The sequence below is a fragment of the Numida meleagris genome, chromosome 4, assembly GCF_002078875.1.
Source record: "Numida meleagris isolate 19003 breed g44 Domestic line chromosome 4, NumMel1.0, whole genome shotgun sequence".
Lineage (NCBI taxonomy): Eukaryota > Metazoa > Chordata > Aves > Galliformes > Numididae > Numida > Numida meleagris.
Window position 1 is genome coordinate 62,485,758 of NC_034412.1, and position 22,302 is coordinate 62,508,059.

Below are 22,302 nucleotides of genomic sequence, written 5' to 3' on the forward strand. Positions count from 1 at the left end.
TCAGGCTGTTTTTTTGTTGTTGTTTACATGCACATTTTATTCTGCATTTCCATCAGCATGTATTTTTCACCATTGCAGGAAAAGACTGAATGTGTAAATGAAAATTACCCACGTGAATGCAGGATGACTAGAGCCTATCTTCATCAACTGGTTTTAGAAATCAAGTCAGAAAGAATGCAGGAGAGGGTCTTGAGTTTTGTTGTCAGCTTACAAACATCTTTTTTTTTTTTTTTTTTCCCCCAATTTATGGATGTGGAATACTTCTGTTAATATCTAAAGAACTACAGATGCCTAAGACATGCAAACACACCATTTGAGCAAGTTTGGTAATGATGCAGGGCATTTTCCTAACTCCGTGAATGGCCAGGGTGTCGTTACTGTCCAGAACTATGTCACACAGCAAAAATAATGACATTTAAGAAGATTCTGCCCTACCCGAGAGGCACAGAAGCTACAGCCATGGTTTGTAATGCTGCCATCAAGATGGAAGATGATCGCACTACAAAACAGCATTAAGCAAAATACTCCAGTGACTGGGCACATCCACAAAGATCCCACACCCTGCAGCATCCCTGGAAGGCAGCACACAGGACAGTGCTAACAGCTGCCCAGTGTGCTGTCAGAGTGGAAGAGATAAAGCTGCAGTCCTTCGTTGTCCTCTTTTGCATAATCAGGATCTTCCAGGGTCAGAGAAAAGTTTCCATCCCAAGGCCACGTCAGCAGTTCAAGTATTCAGCATGGATCAGTATATAGAGAGATACATGCATATAAAATACATACACGAGAATTTGAAAAAGACCGTTCACAACAGCTTACTATACATTCACTCACTCCTGTTCCTAGAAACAAAATGGGTCTCTGCTGTACTGAAAATCCAGTCACTGCAGTGCAAAAGCTTTTAAATGAGTCACAAAGCTGGGACCGTATAACCCATATGCTGAAAGACTTTAAGTGCAGACAAACTATATTAATTTACCTTTCATCTGTCATGGGCCTACACATACTTTTTGCTGACTGTCACCATTTTCCAAGGGAGTCAAGAAAAACTGGGAGGGCTCTGCACCTAATAGAAGACGCTCACATTACACTGTTGAACAATTTGTATTTCATCAGCAATGTGATACATTAAATAAAAAAAACATGTATCACATATATATAAACTACATTGATGAAGAAATAATCATGTTATCTTCTCTACATAATATATGTTACATATTTTGCAGATATTGTGGATATCGTGAATGTGTGTGTATACATATTCATATATGTATGCCCTGCTCGAGACTATGCATTCTGCGCAGTATGGGCATCTACACAGATACGAACAAAGCTGTACGTGTGCTGCTGTCTGTCTCGTGAAGAAGGAGCAAGTGGGAGATGCCTGGCCCAGCCCACACCCACATGTCTGAAGGCAAGCGGAAGGTGCAGCCAAGCCCTTGTTTATGTAACAGCAAGGTACAGCTGCAGTGAAAGGGAGACGGGAGCAAGGACCACTGTTGAATATTCAAAAGGAAGATGAGCAAACACTATGATGCTGTCTGTGTTTTCTAAGCAAAGACTACTGGTGCTTCTTAGATCTGAAAATCCGATTGGCAGCCTGCACCACCAGACATTATTGCTGACATGAACACAGCCTGAGCCAGCCCACTCCCAGCCAGGGATATGCAGCACTCTCAGAACAGAGATAGCAGGAGGGGCACGATTAATTCCATCCCACTCTAATTAAAATAGTAGAATACATGTTCGAATGAAACACATTTATGAAACATGGTATATGAAATTCAGGAAAAACAACACATGCTGTGATTAAATAGCTGAGATGAGCATTGGGCAAATGTGAAAAAGAGACTCTCCAGCAAAGAAACACAAACATTAGAAAACAAAAAAGCAAGGCTATTTAACAGAGAATTCCACAATCAGGAATGTAATCACAAAAACTACCTTATGCTGCAGTGTCCCATTTAGGGGATTAGGACAGTAATCACAATCTGCCCCAAGCAGCTCTTCCTGTGCACCCAAGCACTGCATACACTAGAAATGACATTCTTGTTTTGATAAAGAGAATTACAATGCAACTTAATGCGCTCTGCAAACAGGGCCTTATGGAAGTCAGGGAGATCGTACCCACAGGTCCCAAAGGTATCCAACGGCCTCAATCACTTTAATTATGCAGTTCAGCAAGTGAAATCCATAAGACTGAATACAAAATGACTTCAGAATTTCTCAGGTATGCCAATGGAGCAGATGGCTGCTCCTGAATTCTACACGTTCGCCAAAAGGATCTGTAAATTCAAATGTCACCGTGCTGGATTCTGATCCTTTTCCTTTTACAGAGAGATCTGTGTTTATATGCAATGTGAGAGAAAAGAAAAATAGGACAGATTAATTATATCTCTTGCTGCTATTCCTTCCACAAGATATTTATAAAGAATGGAACAAATCATAGCGTCAGCAAATGAGTTAATGTATACCAAAGTCAGCAGGTTGCACTGAGGAGGCATTAACACGGGCAGTCCTGATGCAGCCCAACGCTACTGCTATCCTCAACAACTGCCTCAGACTCTTTCGTGTTTTCGCCACCACTGTACATTACTTGTGTCCTTGGAAACCATAGAGTGATCTGGCAAATCCATCATTTATATCCATTTTTTTATTCTGCAGTTTGTTGGGTTTTTTTTCCCAAGGCAACCAGAGCATTTCATATTCTAATGCAGAAGGAAAATAACAGCTTACTATAAATTAGGAGAAGCCCCCCAAAACCTGAAACATTTAAATACTACAAAGGCCTTGACAGAATCAGAGACTGCCACCAGCAGCTGACACAAACGCACAACAAATTGCTGTCTTGTTTCAGGCCACAGCCAGACAAATATACCTGCAGTGTGCGGTGTAAATGCACTGAATCACGGCTGCTAGCACAGCACCAGTGACTGACACCTCACTGAACAGCCACCCAGCTCATCCACCCCACGGGTCTTCCATACAGCATTTAGCATTGACACTTTTGCTACCAATGTGGGAAGTGGAGATAAAAATGAGAAATGGGGGGAAAAATGCAGTCATGAAGTGCAGAAATGCACCTCCACACTGCAGTCACCACCACAGCCACCTCCCTGCCTGCCAACTTCTTCAGATCAGCTAGAGGTAGGAAGCACCTGGCTACTGAGGAATGACACCCATCTCCAGTGCTTTTGGGGGTACCAATGCCTCCCTAATGTGCACGCTCTCTGTGCGGCTGCGGGCTGCCATGACAGGCAGTGCTCCCGTCCTACTGTGGCTGGGCTAGGGCCTCAGCAGGGCACAGAGAGGGTGGGAAGGGATGCGGATGGGAAATAGGAGTGATAGGGAAGGAAAATGAAGGAGAGAACATTACACATGGCAATGAACTCCTGCAAAACACCACACAGATAGGAGGAAGAGTGCAGGGGGAAGAAGGAGGAGGTAGGTTTTCCCCTCATACCTTGCGTTTGCGATCTGCCCTAGAGATTTTCCGCTGCCTTTTCCTTTCCTTCTCAAGGTTTCTCTCCCTTTCTTCAAGTTCAGACTCTCGAACTTTTTTAATGGAAGCCGCCGCGTGAGCCATGTTGGAGCAGCCGTGCCCCCCACTCACGTGTATCCAGGTGGGTCAGTCTTTTTGCAGGGGTGCTGTCCACCAGCCAGAACTTGGTGTGGCAATCCACTCCTCCAACAGCCCGGGAAAGGTCAGGGCTCTGCAGCACCCATGATTCAGGGGCATGAGAGCCACATCCATGCACTGTGTGAAAGTGCTCACAGTCAGAGTGCAGCCGGCAAATAGCTGCAAGCAGGCTGGAGCCTCTTCAGTTCAGCTGTGACTGCAAGCAAAAAATGAGCTTAGCTGGAGAGGAAGAATTGGGCTTTAAGCACACAGCACCAAACTGGGAAGGTCTCTGGGGATTCCTTCAGAGAGGCTGGCTGTGTCTCCTGCCTGGAAGGAAGGCTCCACTTCAGCGTGCCCACCCGCTGGAGAGGGAGCAGCTCCTTGCGCCTCCTCACGCTGCCTGTCTGCAGGGCGAGAAGAAAATGGTGCAGTCTGACTTAACTGCTGCCGCCGCTGCGCCTGGGTGCGGGAGCCTGGTACGTACTACCCTCTCTTCTCTTCCTGGCGACCCATCCCTTCTCGTCCAGCTGGTGGGTATGAAATGGGAGCGAGAGCCGCTGGGTGCAGGCAGCCCACCTGCAGGCAGCGCCTGCTCTGCCTCAGTGCAGCCGGCGATGCTCAAGCCCTCATTGTGCCTGTACGCAGCCACGTGAGGCTGCATCAGGAGCGCTGCATTAAGCAGCGAGCCCAATGCAGCGGGGAGGGGGACGCTGGGAGGGGAGCACGCAGTGTAATCAGGGCTCAGCCTGCCCTGCTCAGCTCTACCGAGGTAAAAATAATACCCCACAGTGTGCTGCTCTTTATTATGCAGTGCCAAAACCTGCTTTCACGTGCTCACTAAGGCAACTTGAGAAGCCCCGTGCAGAAGATGGGGAAGAATTATTGAAGTGGTGGAAAGAACATGCTGTTAATTAGTCTCTCCCCTCCCTCCACCAGCCGTTTGTTTTGGAGGCATTAATTTCTAGCATTAATATCAGAGACAGATGGGTCTGTCATTCCCTCATTGCTTATCCCCCAGCTAAAACCAGAACACCAAAGCTTCTCTCCCACCTCCCTGGGTTAACTGTTATCACTGCTAGCGTCAAGCATTTATTTATCAAAACAGGACACACATAGATAAAAAGAGCCTTGCATTAGTCTGTGGCAGGCAGTTGATCCCACTTCATCTCCCTCCACCACCACTGACCCAGACTCTGCCAGGCAGGCCCTGCGGGAAGCCACTGCCTACAGCCAAGCTGAGATGTCTGCAGCCCAGCTGAGATGTCTGCAGCCCTGCTTTGGCCGCCCCAGGAGCCAGGGGTGCAGTGGCACCGAACGTCACAAAAGCCAAGAAAGGATTACTCTTCACTGGATTTCCCTTTGCAGTGTATTCCTTGATTTCACACTGGATTTGGCTGAGTGGCCACTAAAGCTGAGCACCGTGAATTTCACTGTAACACAGTACTGCTGAAACACTAACAGATGTCTTGTGAGCTCTTCACATGGCAGCAGCTCAAGCAGACCAGGACTAATCCTGATCTCACTTTATTCTTGTACTCGTGGAGCTTGGTTGTGCACTGTCGATGTAGACTAAGATCATTTATTATACCATGGAACTTATCATTATTGATGGCTTGTCTTATTTCTACAAGATATCACTTTGAGAGTTTCACAAATATTCAAGACCAGATTTTCATAAAGCACTTCTTTCTGCAATGAAGTGTTACAGAGGCATATATTTTGTGTTTGAGCCAGTGATCTGCCCATTTGGTCCAAATTAGAAGAAAATGTCAGAAGAGGTGGAGTTCAGAGTGCCAGCAAACCTCCCTTGTCCATACAGGCTGATTTTCTCCAGGTTGTTCCCATTTATAAGAAACTGGGATAGCCAACGCTAATGACAAGAAAACAAGCAGCAGCCACCAGAAAATCCAGACAGGTGGAAGAAACTAAGGGGATAAAATACATGAGAAAATTGGATTCTTTAACAGGACTGCCAGTTGCCTTCCCCACTTATGCTGCAGCGAGGAAGCCCTCATCTTCCTCCATCTGTAGCATGTTCAGAAACCTATCTGAAGCTACTACCTACACACTTGAAAGACACCCACAACAAATAAAATAAAGCTGAAATTGAGAAAAGTAAAGCAAAACACAAGACTGCTAACTCTTCAGACCTATCCAAACCTAAATCCATGGAGGGCAACCGGATTAGTGATGTAGGGTGCTCAAAGACTGACAGTATGGCAGGGTAGATGATTTCAGCAAATTTTGAATGCTTACCTCCTAAATAAACCTTTTTGAGGGATTTTAAGCAGGAAATTTGAAAATAAGATCAAATCACAGGCCACCATACTTACAAGTTCCACTCTTATGATTTTCCTAAATTATGCTTTAAGATATCCTTGAGCCACTAAAAACTTAAGTCCTGATATGTAAAGCACACAATAGGGTTTGATAGCACAGGAGGGTTTACAGGAGTCAGTGTCAATTAAATAGTTTGTCATCGTCTGATGATACATGCACATTCATCAGCTCAGTCTCAAATAGCTTCTTTTTTTCCAGAAAATTCACTTAAGCCAATAAAGAACTTGATGTTCTTTATAACCTCTCTTCATGATAGAAAAAACTGGATGCTTGAACAACTGGTACCAAATGAGACAAAATGAAATAGCAAATATTCTTCCTCACATCACTAAGAAAGAACTTCAGTTCTGTAAGTTCACCATTATGTACCATAAACATTTTCCCCTGACCTCAAAGAGACATGAAAGTATTTGATCGCCGTGTAGCAAAAAAGAAGTAGCTTCTAATAGGTTATTTTGGAAAGAACATATCCAGTCTGGGATACATCAAGTCCGTATCGCTCATACTTCACACAGCTAATGTCCCTGCAGGAAAGAAGTGTTCTGTTTCAAGACAGAGAGATTTCCCTGATAAAAGTAGAAAATGGCGAGTCACTGCCCTGTAAATACAGCATTTACCTGATCTTAACATATAGTAATCCTTCTGTAGACATCAATCAGAAGATTAAGTTTTCAAGATCTGTTCAGCAAAAATGAAGACTGAAAAATTTCCCCCTTAACATAGAAAACACAGAAAATGTATTGTGAAGCTGCTAGATGAGAAAAGCAGAAAACAGAGATGCTGCCACAAACAGTACGTAGGAGGGGAGTATATAGGAGTGGGCAGATGCACAACATAAAAAGAACACAACACCAGGAAAAGGGTTTTGGTTGGATTTGTCTTTTTGTTTGTTTGTTTTTCCTGAAATCTATTTGACATAATTAACTCTGAATGTAGAAATAACATAACTCCTGAGATCCAACATATTCCCATTTGGGATAATGACGCTTTTAAGGTCTCAACTTGTACAATTTCTAGTGTCATTTGTGAATATTCAAGTGAATAACCTCACCAAGTGATCCTCAGCATGTGGGTACTTAATTAGGGTTACAGCTCCACGTCCCTGGTTTATAAATTGGCATTTATTTTTAACCTCCTGGCCTGATCTCCTAATTTCTCCAGGTTTTGTTGTTTTACCCTGACTCACCAGCTCCTGCACTGCAGTGCTCTTTTAGCCACGGCTATGATCAGCACTTGGTTTTAACAGGTTTAACTGCCAGCTTTCAGGTAGAGACGCATGATTTGCTGAACAAACCAGCATCTTCCATCTACAGAAACCTACTGGATGAAAATCAACAGTAATTGCGTACAAGAAGAGGGGATGTAAACAAGCAATTATCTTCCCTGAAGCATATCCACTAACAGGGGTCCCTCTCATAAACATGAGGTTCCCTCTCCATAAATCACATGGGCAGTGAGAGAAGTTAAAACCTAGCCTAGATATAACATCAGAAAGTGTGACTCAAATCTGTTCTCATCATTTCCAGAATTACAAAAAAAAGAGGAAATGATGGAGTGGGAAAAACCTTTCACACCTCAAACCCAGAACAGAGACTGTTCTTTCTAGTTCTAAGCCACTAGCACATTCAGGAAATAGGTTGGAAAACAAAATTGGTTTCAGACAGCTAAAAATGGGAAAGGCCTGTCCCAATATGAGACAATAATCTTGCAGAGACAAGAAGTGGGCAATTCAGTATTTGTCCAGCATTGAAGATAACCCTTCTGGAAAAGGCAGACCAGAATTCTGCCTCAGAGTTAGGTTCCCTACAAGTGTGCAGCCTAACTTTTACATAATATCTAACAAGCACATCTATATGTTATTTCACAACCATGCAGCCACAACAACCTCTGCCCATACAAGTTGTGCAGTGATTTATACCTCTGCTCCTTGCTGAAAGGTAGGGTTAGATCAGGTATGGAGACGTGAACACAGCCTCCAGTGACCTGGAGAGAGCTGACTTGCAGAACTAGCTCACCTCTACTCACAAAAACGATGCCGACCTCTCCTCTCTCTTGATATTCTACTGGGGTTCAACGTCAGGAGCAGGCATCCTTCTCCCTTTGATTGGGAAATGATTCTGTGAAAGCCATCTCTTAAGGAATGAGCATGGAGAAGATGGAGTATTTTTGACAGGGACAAAAATAATGAAGTGCCAGAGCAGTGTAACTCAGTACTTAATTCAACTATTTAAACAGATTTAGATGCATTGTGCATATTAGCACATTCAGCCATTTCAATATCTACAGAATTACATACTCCTACAATAGAAGACAAACTAATTCTTTTGAAAGCAAAAGCACAAAGCTAACTATAGAAATATACGCTATGTTTATAAATTGCCTCCTGCCTTATTGTTCACTTCACACTCCTATTTATTATTTATATATAGTAGCAATTGTCATAATTCTGAAGGTACAATAATCCTACAAGTCACTTAAGAATCACATACCTACTCTTTGTAGATTTTATATTTTTCTGAAAGGAAAAAATATTAAGATTTAAAAAAGCTCCACGTACTCTCATTTTTACATTGCTGAATATGTGAGGACAATGTGTTCCAGAAAGCTCTAGGTCAGACAGTAGTATCACCATAATCACTGTAATTGGAACTGAAAAAATGATATACAAAACCACGCTGTGGCTTTTTTCTGTACCTTGATTGCATCAATGTTTTTAATTAAAAAGAAACAATAGAGATGAAGAAACGAAAAAGGCAACTTATAGCACATATATTAATAGACACAAATTAGACCAGTAATAATGTCTTTCCTTTTTCCTGTTATACAAGAAAACATAATTATACCGAACAATGGGGTATAATTCGCAGCAATAAGACTTTCATTGGTATTAAAAACATACTGAGAACAACACAGTAATATTTGCAATACCACACCTTTCCTTGACCAGTGAACTTCTGCCTTCAGGTTGTTTGGTTCAGCATTGATAGAAACTTTAAATGTAATTCACGATCAAACCAGAAAAAATTATACTGCTTAGCTACCTTTGTCTTGACAGAGATACCAAAAGTATTAATCTGCTCTTAAAAAAAGGAATTTTTACTATATTAAAGATGAAAAAATTGAGATAGGAGCAAACACGTAATGATACTAAGGATTTATGAGCAATACATTACGGGATGAGACCAAAGTTTTCTGACTCAAACAACAGCTAAAATTCAGGTACGAAGCAAAGAGTAGAAGACAAATGTACAATATTTTCTTCAAGTCCTCTCCCACCTTCCAATCATTTCAGATTGAGGGTCATCTATGTTAGATATTTCAATTAATTTAGCAATACTCAAAGGCTGATATCCATGAATTTGTCCAGTCTCTCTCTGGATACATCTGAATTTACAGCATCCACAATGTATTAAGGCAAAGTTCTGCAGTTTAACTACATATTCAAGGTACCATTGTTATAGGCAGGTCCTTATAAACCAAAAATAAAGCAAGATGTAAAAACTGTAATTCTCAAGTTTTAAAAGCCTTTGCAGTCATCCTTCATTACTGTCCAAGCTATGTCATGACAAAGCAATGACTTTGCACACATCACCAGCTTTCTGAACACCAAGAAAGAGATATAAAAGAACACTTCAAAAACTGATGCCAACAGTTTATTTGAACATCCCAGGCATAAGGAAGAGACATTGCAGCTGTGCCAAAGACAGCAGTTCAAGAACCATCCTTTTTTCTTTTTTTTCCGGAATCCAAAATAAACTAAAGATATGCATTTCTGGCAAGAGTGTCCATTTTCCAGTTTTCTGACAATAGCTACGTTGCATTAGTTCTAAATATCACTAGCTTTTGTTACCCTATTGATTGAAAATATTGATGTCACATTCTATTTTAATTAAGTCAAACAAGGCCTGATGCAATAGCTCACCAAATTCAACAGCAGGCACTTTATTGATTGACAGAGACTTTGAATCAGGACCACAATTACTGAGTTCAACACTGCAATGTGTATTCTCATCTCACTTCCTGCCCTCACCTTCCTGCATTACCTTCTTTCATCTTTGGTTATTGTTTTGATCTTGTGGGGGCAGAAGTTGCTATTAATACAAAGAAGAAGCCAAGGGAATCAACACGAAGGTGCTGCAGATTTACCATGTCCAATTCCAAAATTATGCAATGCATTCTGAAGGCTCCCTCCTTGCACTGTCTAGTCACTGCACTCACTTCCGTTGGATCTGCTGCAAGGAGTTCAGCCACTCACCCACAGGGGTCCCTGTTTCTGTAGGTGCAACTTGCCAGTCTGGACTCAGCTTCACTGACAACACAAGACTTCAGTATTTTTATCAGTGACATTTTGTTTAACAATGATCTGGATGAGAGGATCAAAGGAACCTTCATTAAGTTCACAGATGATACAAAATTAGGGGGGTCTGTTGATCTGCTTGAGGGGAGGAAGGCTTTGCAGAGGAATTTGGATAAGCTGGATGGACAGGTCCCATGCAATTATATTATGTCCAACAAGACAAACACCAGCTGCTGCATTTGGGTCATAACAACCCCATGCAACGGTACAGGCTTGGGGAAGAGTGGCTGGAAAGCTGCATTGCAGAAAAGGACGTGGGAACACTGGCTGATAGCCAGCAGTGCGCAAAGGTGGTCAAGGGCATCCTGGCAAGCATCAGAAATAGTGTGGCTAGCAGGACTATGGAACTGTCTTGTGCACAGCACTGGTGAGTATGGTACCTCAAATACTGAGTTCAGTTTTGGGCCCCTCACAACAAAAGAAATATTGGTTGGCTTGAGGGCGTGAAGAGAAGGAACGATGAAGCTGGTAAAGGGACTAGAAAATAAAAATTATGAGGAGCATCTAAGGGTATTAGAGTTGTTAAGTCTGGTAGAAAAGTAGGCTGAGGGGAGATCCCATTGCCTTCTACAATTACCTGAGGAGGTTGCAGCAAGGGTGTCAGTCTCTTCTCGTCTCTCAAGCAACAGGTGATAGGACACAAGAAAAAGGCCTTAAGTTGCACCAGGAGAGGTTTAGATGGGGGCATTAAAAAGAATTTATTCACAGAGAAGGTGGTCATGCATTGGGACAGCTTGCCCAGAGAATGATGGACTTACCAACCCTGGAAGTATTTAAGAGACATGGGAATGTGGCACTAGGGAACATGGTTTAGTGATAGGATTTGGTAGGCCAGGTTGATGGTGAAACTTAGATTCACAGAATCATAGAATTAGCTAGGTTGGAAAAGACCTACAAGATCACCTAGTCCAACCATCCACCTACCACCCCACTAAACCATGTCTCTCAACACTATATCTAAACATTTCTTGAACACCTCCAGGGACAGCGACTCAACCACCTCCCTGGGCAGCCCATTCCAGCGCCTGACCACTCTTTCCGAAAAGTAGTGTTTCCTAATGTCCAGCCTAAATCTCCCCTGGCACAACTTGAAGCCATTCCCCCTTGTCCTGTCACTAGTTACAAGAGAGAAGAGGCCAACCCCCAGCTCACTACAACCTCCCTTCAGGTAGTTAGAGAGAGTGATAAGGTCCCCCCTGAGATGATACTTGATGATATTGAGTATTTTCCAAGCAAGATGATTCTATGAGAGCACTCACAGCCATGAGTGAGGTAGCTGGTTGGGATCTGGATTCAGTCTGCTTCCCAGCTAGCACCTAGTGTCATGGCTGAGCAGCCCAATACCCTGAAGGAACACTCCTTTTCTAATCCCATGTGGTGCATATCTGCCTCCTTTGTGCAACCTGAAGTAGTGTCTCCCATTGGGAAACAAGAAAAGTGAAGGGAGAGGCTAACATTTTAGAACTTTTCATTTTCCTGATAAAAACAAATGTTTTCAAGACTTTTGCTTGAATGCCTTCTGAAATAATGATCTGGCCTTTTCTAAGAAGGCTTTTTTTTCCCCCATGTTTTTGCATTATAGCCAGATATTACTGAATTACATTAGCCATAAGAAATAGGGCATATTTCAAGATCAAGTCACAGAAACCAAATTATATGCTGAAAGGTACTTGCATATATTTCAGTTGTGTCCCTGACTGATTGACCCCATCACCTATGATGAAAATGTCTTCTTACTTGTCTTCCCAGGTGCTGTGAAAGTCTTTCCATTGAGGTGTCTGAACAAGCAAAAGGAGGATGGTTGTGTTTTTTTCTAATTCCACTGACATATCTGATACAATACTGCATTACATTCAGAAATCATATTATACTGTTACATAATACTGTTGCTGAACTACAGTGTTGTATGTAGTATAACCAATTTTACAAAATACATTTGTTGCTTCTGGCTACAGAATTCCATTTTCTTAGAGCTAAGTGCTTCAGGATGTTGCAAATAAATTAACTTTATGAACTATGATAATACTAGAAGAAAGAATTATGGATTTAAAACAAGAGCACATAACATGAAAACTGACTTGGTCACCGTAGCTCCAAAAATCTGCAATTCAACATGACCAAGATCTCATTCACTTCAAACCTTTTCTGTTGTAACCTAGCTGTTGCACATAACCAGCTTTGTATAAGCATTCTTGCTTGTACATGTAGAAATGTCTCTACGCTTTAGTTTAGCACTGGGTCACATAGAGCCCATTCAAATGTGAATACATCTACTTGGAACAATAAGTTTATATGGTTATACCTGTCAGAAAAAAATCTTCAGCCTTGTATATATACACAAATATTTATATATATATACATATATATATATAATATGGATAACATTACATACATAATGTGTGTGTGTGTATATGTGTGTATATATAACTTTATATTTATTTATAAATAAAATAAATTTATAAATAAAATAAATAAAATATTTATTTATAAATATTTATATATATATAATGTGTATATATACATATGTATATATTATATATATATATACATATATATTATGTATATATATTATATACATATGTATATATATAATATACATATTATATATATATATATTATTTTTATATATTATTATTATATATATTTTTATATATTATTTTTATATATATATAAATATATTTACCATCTGACCTATGGAATGAACCTTACAAAATAAAAGATTAAACAAAGTAAGTAACTTTCACAAGCAGATAAGTTACAATAAAGTTACAGTTTGCAAGGTATTGAAAAAGATTATGATTAAATAATGCATCTTTATATTTCTGCCTACTACATATGTGGTATATAAAATGTCGTAACTATCATGTATACAACATCGGGACTAATTATATATTTTGATTTCACAAGCTGTAATCAACTTGAAGCCTGAATATTTGGCCTACAGAAGAAGGAGTGGATGTCAAAAATAAAGTGACTACACATAACCAATCATCGTTTTCCCTCTTCTTTACCCTCATAATAATAGTCTAACAGCACAACTTCTAAAATACATCAGCAACAATGCACCATTAGTAACAACATCCAGAAGTCTTGCATATCTTCTCTAAAGCCAACAGTGCTATTTTCTTTCTCTTTTGCTTTCACATGATGTAATAAAAACATAGAGTTTAATAACACATTGCTTCATTGAATACCTATGGCAAAGAGGTCTATCATTTAAGAAATCTTTCCAGCACATTTTTTTCCACTGCTTATAGCAAGAGCAGATACATCTGATTGCCACTTAAAAAATCGTGGGTAGAATTTTTGTATTAACAATTCTCAAAGATAATTTTCAGGAATCCTTCAAATTAACAACAGTACTAAACATATATCCAAAGAAACGTGCCTGGCCGTTCTTCTAAACCGTTTTCTAAGTTGCATGTTTTGCACCTTTCCCTCCCAAAAGGAGGCAGAGACGCCTTTACTTCTGTGCCAACCGGGGCGGGCGTTCAGCACCATGGAGAGAGCCTGCGCCCTCGGCCTGGAGGCGGCCGCTCCGACCCAGCCGGGAACTACGACCAGGAATTCTGAACAACTCGGCCTAAGCCAGCCGGAAATCCACGTTTCTGCACCCAGGAAAGCCAGGTCCCCGGTGGCGAACCCGCCTTTCCGCTCAAAACATGGAGTCGACGTAAAAGTGCAGACATTCCGCGTCGTACTTCCCACCACGAGAGCCTCTAGAAATGAATGGGGAACGATCTCCCTCTCCTGGCCAAGCCACGCTACGACAGCGCCAGATTTCCATTTTCATCTCATGCAGTTCTTTCAGCACTACAACGGCCTAAGCGCAACGTTTGGGGATAGCTAAAATACACCATTGTTTTAGGTGCAAGTGCTGCAGTTAGCATCACGAAAACAGTCTGGTCATCAACAAGTCATCTTTACCCACAGTCAATTCTGAAACAGTTTTCCAAGGACAGCTGGAGCCACGTTAATTCGAACACCTGTAAATTCCCTTTCATCCTGCTGAATACATGACAAAACACACTGACACTGGTTAGAGGAGGCAATGGACTAACTCTGTGAGAGGGGGATGCTACTACACAGATCCTACCCCTGTTCTGCTCTTCCACTGCCAGCTAGGATAAGTTACGTCAGGGTAAGATAGAACAAGATGATCTCTGCATCACAAACACTACTAAATCCTTGGCTGCCCAAATACACAGACTAACAGGGAATTTCTACTGGAAGCACCTCACAATCTCCAGAGGCCTCCGAGGAATAATAAAAAAAAACATTTTCCTTACATGACAAAGAGAAGCAACAAAGCAAGCGCTGAAGATAAAACTGTGACATGAGAAGTCCCTGACCAGGGCGTAACCCACTGCTGAAGGGCCTGGCCTCATAAGCTTCTGTTGGTTTGGGATTAATAGTTACAGTCATCAGAAAACACCTTCTCCAGGTGACCTTTTACAAGCGTTTCAAAATCTATTAGTTATATTTTCTACATATTATCTATTTTTAAATAGACATTTTTGAGTCCAATAGACATGAATTACTCAGATATCATACCAGATGTAGCTTATCATTTCTTAATTACCATCATTACCATTATCATCATCATTTTTTAATTACCAGTTCCTTGTTTATGGGACTGTATAATGAAAATTCTTAATAGACCAAAAAAAAAAAAAAAAAGAAAAAAAACAATAGCACATGAGGGCATAGCTATCATACGTACTTCCAACACCTGTTGGCATTTCAAAGATTTGTAATTTATTTTTACTCTGGCATTTACTTTACATTTTTGATCAAAGAATCCTACTTATTTTTAATGGCTAGAGCCTTGCAGCTTTCAGACATTTAGAAGATCTATTCTGACTGGAGGAATTTTATTAGAATCTCTTTCAATGGTCTGTCAAGAACCAACTTGGCTTCCTGTCAAAAGAATTTTCAGATTACATCCAGAGAACTGCACTTGAAAAGCACAAATGTGGCTCTGAGTAAACTATTTTCTTACAATGACAGATTGAAATGATCTAGGCTATGAAATCACTGATCTGCATGAGTCTGCTAGACCAAGACCATGTTCACATGGAACTGAAGGTACTGGTCTGATTTTGTTTTTTATACTAAAAATAAAAGCATTACAGATCTGAAGCTCATTTGCAGAGGCAACTATATATCTCAAACTAAATACAGGACAGTGTATCTGATACACAATTTTTCCTTTACCTGTCCCACCAAGTAAAAGAACTTATCCATAACATTACACCTTCATCTGTGTGAAACAAAGCACTACCCAGAATCAAGAGAAACATCTGTCACACAAAAAGATATACATTACCATGAATTTAGCTTGTCTTCTCAAAAACAAACAAACAAACAAACAAAAAACCCACAACCAAGAAAGGGTCCCAATTTATAGCTAACATAAAGGCAATAATCTGTCTGGATTAATCATCATCTTCATTTAAAAGCAAGGGCTTTCCAAAAGGAATAATTTTTGAACAACTCTGTGACTTCTTGGGAGTCTTGGGAATAAAAACGTAACGATGTTGTCTGAACCACTTTCTCAAACAACCTCTTGCAATTATGGATATTTGAAAATGTATTGCAGAGATCATTACCAAAAAAAAAATGTATATGCTTGCAAAATTATACAGTAATTTGACATGCCTGATGATAATCGGAAGCCTTACCGTAACTTAGCTGAGTTCATCAAATTATCCCCATTGAATCTCTCTTTATATTTAGCAATGTTACATTTCACCGAGATGGCAGCATCAAAAACAATGAATAAAGATTATAGTAATTTATCCATTTCCTCCATCTTACTCAAGGTCAAAAACTGGATGATATTGCTTGGAGCCCTGAAAGTTTGCAATGTGGAAAATGGAATACTCCTAAGAACATATACAGAATCTTCTTTAAAACGTGACATCTATTTCACTGTAGTTAAGTTAATAGCAAACTCCAGATAGAAAGGACTAGAAATAGTTCTGCAAAAATCTGACCAAAACTGATGCCCAGCTGCCAGATCAGTTCAAATTTGAGCTGGCCACATCAGTTTGTATGCACATGGCAAAAGGGCAAATTATTTATTTGCACAAGTTAAGGCTGCATTCTACATTGGAAAGGGATATAGGCAGCAGATACAGATTTCACACGAAAAAGGAGGACAAAAAAACTGTGGGTGTGTCAGCTTAAACCAAGGTTTTGCCTCACAGGTCAATTTATCATCCATCCCTTAAGCTCTTGCAAAGAACAAAGCAAGCTTCTATCCCATGATGTACAGTGCTGGATTACAAACAGCATTTTCATTTCACTTTGCCATGTTAGCACTCCTGGACCACCTGCAATGAGAGCACTGAACAGATGCTATTCTTCCTGAGCACAGGACTGCCAAACTGAGAACTTGCAAAGCATGCAAATTTTTCTGGTGACACTAATGATTACAGAAGATGAATTTCAAAGCAGGAAACTAGCTTGAGCAGGAATAAACTGGTGAAGTAGGTGTAAACAGTAAGGAAAAGGCAGAAAGCTGAACTCCAGTGAGAGAAAACAGAGTAACTCTTGCTAACCTATAGCCCATCACTTGGGATGTGAGAAACCTAGATTCAAATCCCAGGTGTCCTATTAACACGGTGAATGAATGGCCCAATTAATACACTGTTATTAAAGTAGAACAGCTCTAAAGATGAGGAACAGACCTGTCATGCACTAATATTTTCATCTGAGACTTCAGAAACCTCCGAAATAATGCATTTGCAAGCAAAGCCCTGTCTACCAGTATTTCATTGGGCAGCTGACACTGTGCAATGGAGCACGCTGTAAAAACACTGAATCAGCCAAGATGTCCACATGGCAGAGTGTGCTGGTCAGCCATAACAGCAGGAAAGCCACAGCAGCGTGATGCTGCATCCCAGCCCTGGTTGTAGCTGGGTTAATTTGTGGCCTTGTGCTGACATGCTTACCCTGTCTCTACTGGGATTGGCTTGAAGGTCACTGCATTGTCCAACACTGCACAATGCAGAGTTAGCACCTTTCCTGGATTGAAGGAAACGCTTGCAAACTTTTCAAAAATCATAATTAGAACAATAACATTTCTAGGATTCACCTTTCCACAACCACAATCAGCCCACAAAGAAGAGATACAGAGGGGTGTGGAAACCCAGCAGAATTTATAAATATATTATATGTAAGTATTTTATATAGCAATGCTGTAAGTAACTTGCATTTTACGTGTGAATATTACATCCATGCCTTAGGATAAGGAATTTAGATTTTGAAAGTCTTACAATCTAACTACGTAATAATAACATAAGGTTGTATTTAGTTTCTAACATACTTTATAGCATATTTTAAATGTACAACCTTCAGATAATATCAATTAGTAGGCACTGCTATGCTGTGTGTCCTTCACTGGGCCTTCATTTATATTTGTAAGTGTACATGAAATTGCCTTCACATCTCTAAATACAGGTACTTATGATATCTATTACTGTACGTTCAAGCTTTCTGTAACATAGGTTTTGCTTCAAACTTTCAAGCTTCCTGTTCTTTTTGCCATTATGGCTTTATCCCAGGAAGCACCTGTGTCCTGCTTGAGATCCCGTCGCTCACTCACCACTGCTGCACAGAGCATGCATTGTTCCTGCCACCGCTACTTGTGCAGGCAAACCTTGAGCTCTCAAGCACCCCTTTGCAGCACAGATGCAGAAGAGCCCTCACAGTGACTGCAGCTTAATTTGCGTAAATATTACACAGCCATTTCTGCAATAGGCAATCTGGTAAAGTTTGGACTCATTTTAAGTAATCATAGAATGTGGTTTTTTTTCAGGCAACCATGTTTACCATGACACTCAGTAACCACTGATGCTAACTAATTCTTGAAGGATATCCTCTCTGACCTGTGCTATCCTGGAATGGCAATTATGGACAGAAGAGCCTGAGACAGGTTATGAGGCTTGGGCCAACAAACCTCTTTGTATACAGACAAGAACCCAGCCTAGATGTCCGCAGTTTGCTTTTGTGTTATGAGATAAATTTCATTGCCCCACTAATCAGACGTGTCCAACCCGTGGCCCAGCCTGGCACTGCTCTGCAGCATCACAGTGGCAGCTCTTGCCCTCTGAGCAGTCTGGCTCAGTGCATACCCATTACTCAGCAACAACCAAAACATCAGCCTGAAACAATTCCTCTTTACTCAGTGTGGCTCAGGCAAGTGAAAAAGTTGGACGTCCATGCAGTAAATAATAAAACCATAGCCTCCTGGCTACACAACTCCATTGCGTGTTTGTGGCAAAGCATTGGCAGTAGCAGGGAGCTGCAGGGTGGCCCCTGTGAGAAGAGGCCAGCCTGCTGGCTATTCTCAGCCTTCTTTTGTTTCCCCAGTGTTTTGGAAGGGCTTGCAGCACAAAGCATGAACGCTACAGCTGACAGCACAGCGAGGAGCAGCCTAGGGCTCCCAGATGCATTTTCACTTCTAAACATTTCACGCGCACAACTTACTGCGCTGCTCATCACAGCCATCCCCTAAATTAACCTTGTGTTTGACTTGTTTCTTAGCATAACAGATGCTCAAAATTATGAATAGGCCATCACATCTGTGATTTTACATGACATTTCAGTTCAACCTCTCTCATTTCTCCAAATGCACTCCCATTGCATTAAGGAGGTTCTGTCATACAACCCACAGAGCATTCAGAAGGATTCAACTCATGACAGACAACAGCATGGGGCTCTTCGCCTACTGTCAGCAGTAATGCACTCAGAGTTTACTGCTGTCTCTTAGCACGCAAGGACAAAAATTCCACTTTCAAATGAAAACAATGTCCTTTAAAGCCATCAGCACAGGTCCCTGGAAAATGCTGCTTTCCTCAGCCAAATCATCCCCCAGAGTCAGAAAGAAAACTGTGCCCAGTGAGGACAGAGAAGAAGCTGCAACAACCATTGAAAAGCCCCCTGCTGCCTTCTGCTTTGTACAGTCTTAGATGAGCTGCTGCTGGGAAGCCACGTTTAAGGGAGCTGAATTGATCGTGCATTGAATTGCACGGGGGCTTACATGCAGGGATAGCCACTTCAGCTGTCACGAGAAATCTGATTATTATTTTACCCCCTGGTTTCATTTCTCCAACTCATTTATTGTTGCTGTTTTAACCTGCTCCTACACTGGAAAAAGCAGGAACTTCTGCAATAGAAATAAAATTGTATTTAGCAGAATTCTTTCCACCATCTCACCTCCTACAAGATCTTAAATTGCATAATGCACATTTTGCCTCGCATCACAATGGGAATGAAACAAAGGTGAGATACGTGAGGGAAGATGCTAGCGAAGAGTGTTGGGGTGGGCTAGGGAAAAGTAAGGGGGCTGTGAAAGATAACAGTATCACACAGGAAACAATACAAAATCCTATTCATTTTAAGGAACTTAAAAAAGGAACACCCACAGCCATTTTTCTTGTGTGATCTCTACATCGTTACAAGCTCAACTTGAAAAATAACTCGGAGCCCTGGGAACTGAACCTGGAGTGCTCACTGGGAAAAATGAGGGCAATGAGAGTCCTCAACAAGACCCCCAGAGCTGCTCTTTGATGTTTCAGCAAGTCCAGTCTTCAACTGCACAACAAGAATTCTGATGAACATCAGATCCAAGTGCCATGTGCATCATTTTATTATTAAGGGCATAATTAGAAAAATTAGAAAAGTTTCCTGTATATACCAATTTCTTCTGCTGTGTATTCTGATGATCTGGACTAATAGACATTAATAGAACTGAATGTCATACTATGGAATTTTATAGAGAATATGTTACAACATTCAAAATGACTCTTTTGATACCTGAGTTCTAGCCCAATGCATATAATGCAGAATATAGCATAGAACAAGACATTACAAGATCATTTGGGTTGTAAAGACAAGCACTTAAAACCTAAAACAATTCCTGATTAAGACTGTAATCTTTATTCAGTCCCCTTACGTGTTTGCTCTGTGAGATAGTCTGTAATTAATGATCACATATTATATATTCATGAGACCTCTGCCTCATTCTGCAAATGGGCCCAGGCAGCATGCACTAAAGAAGCAGAGCCTTGAGCACTCATTCTCCTTGATGCTCAGTGGGACGCAGAAGGACTTCAATTCCTTATGATAAACCTGATTTCTAAAGATGAAATTATTTATTTTCTCACAGGTTTTCTGTAGTTCTCTGTTATCATATTCATATATAGATCTGTAAGAAGTATATTTATTTTCACTAATGGCTTTCTGAAATGAAAGGCACGTAATGTTCCATTTACAAGGCTCAATGTATTCCCTAATTTTGGATCTTATTCTTCAGCTCATATACATTACATGTAGCATTTGTAATTCAAAACTGGTATGTCTATTGGCTTCATCTGCTGGCATGAGTGCTCAGTATTTCTACAAGTAGAATACTTGTATTGTCTTAATATTTAATACTTGTATCGAACACAATCATCTTTGATAGGATGATTGTTGTGCCAGAGGAAGTTCAGGTTGGATATTAAGAAAAACTTATCCCAAAGAGTGGTCAGGCTGTCCAGGGAAGTGAAGTCACCATCCCTGGAGGTGTTCAAGAACTGTACAGATATGGCACTGAGGGACATGGGATAGTGGGCACGGTGGTGATGGGCTGACAGTTAAAGAGATTATCTTAGAGGTCTTTTCCAATCTTAACGATTCTATGAAGTATGCTGCTGCTGGTAGTCCTAGAAATCTGGCATTTCTGGGGTAAGCAAAATCTCACAGGACCTCTGAGAGGGAGGAAGTCAGAACCCATGCCTGCAGGGCAGCGTTGCAGCTCCTAAATGCTCAGCTACAATCCCTTGTCAAGAGTGCAAGTATCACACTTCAGAGATAACTCAAGCAGGAGTGCTGCCCTCTCCTGTTCATTCAACTGCGCATCATGAGCAGATCAGGGTCAGCCTGACCCTTTTTTACAGAAAAGTGGTGTTGAACTCTATCACCAGAAATCTTCAACTTAAAACATGCACTTTGCTGGCATTTCTTGATCTTTACGTGTAATTTTCTTCAGTCTTGCTCTCAAGAATAGCTGACTGCTTAGTACCTCTATCAAAGCTGGAAATCCTAAGCATCAGGCTGGCCGGGATTAGCAGTGTTAACATTTGTACAGGGGCACAGATACACATGCACACAGACACTGCTGAAATACAGAATGCATCTTTGATGAGATGGCTGAAAAGACTTGAAGAAAGGGAATATTAAGTCTGTATAGCATGAGCTTAAATTTTCAAAGAATTGCACAGATCTCTAACCTCATGCACACAGAGTGGGGTCAAACTGCAGAGATGAAAATGTTTTGATTCCCCTGATAAACCATTGCTTATTGTGATACATGTATGGAGTACGTACACTGATGAAGATAATTCCCCTAAATTAGACTTACTACCATAGAAAGACAGACCTCCTTCACCCAAACACATGAGGAATTGGACATCCCCACCACGGGAGATGGGATGTATGGCCAGTGTAAGTATCCTGGACTTTTCGTACAGGGCTTCCAGTCCAGTGCCAACCAGGGTGTCCCCTCCTGGCCCCATCAAGCATTTGACAGATCCACCTCCAGGTGGCACTCGGCATTCTGGAGACAGTCCCTAGCTCAGCAGCAGCCTGCTTTAGGCTCTCCCTAACTCAGACACATTCAGACTTCCGGGTATCAGCATGCCACAACGTGCAGTGTACTATGACACTCCTGATTTCCAGTTCGAGCACTGGGGGACCTGCAAAGAGGCTGCCACAGTTGCTACACTGAGCAAATGTGTCAGCAAAAGGCAGGAGCACACTAGCCAGAGCACGCTTCAGTGGCTGTAATCGATACCAGCAGATGGGCTCAGCGCAGATCAGTGGCGGCCTCAGTCACAGCTGCCGTGTCATTCCCTGCCCCTGATTACAGCGGATCATTAATGCAAGTTAGCACTGATTGTTACTGCAGCGAGCCACGGTTTCCATAGGAATGGTG

The 22,302-nt window shown here is 41.2% G+C and overlaps 1 protein-coding gene across 7 annotated transcripts in view; it reads right to left on the reverse strand.

Moving 5' to 3' along the window:
- The window catches only part of ANK2 (ankyrin 2), a 347,429-nt gene that overhangs the window by 176,935 nt on the left and 148,192 nt on the right, over positions 1 to 22,302 (reverse strand). For 2 of the 7 annotated variants that reach the window (XM_021394063.1, XM_021394058.1), the window contains exon 1: positions 3,461 to 3,602. The exons of 3 other annotated variants lie outside the window; for them this stretch is intronic. In XM_021394063.1, coding sequence (XP_021249738.1) covers positions 3,461 to 3,583 — 123 coding nt within the window. In that variant the 5' untranslated portion in view covers positions 3,584 to 3,602. Of the gene's footprint in view, positions 1 to 3,460; positions 3,603 to 22,302 lie in introns of those variants that run through there. 2 more of the 7 variants (XM_021394065.1, XM_021394061.1) reach the window with 1 other exon arrangement.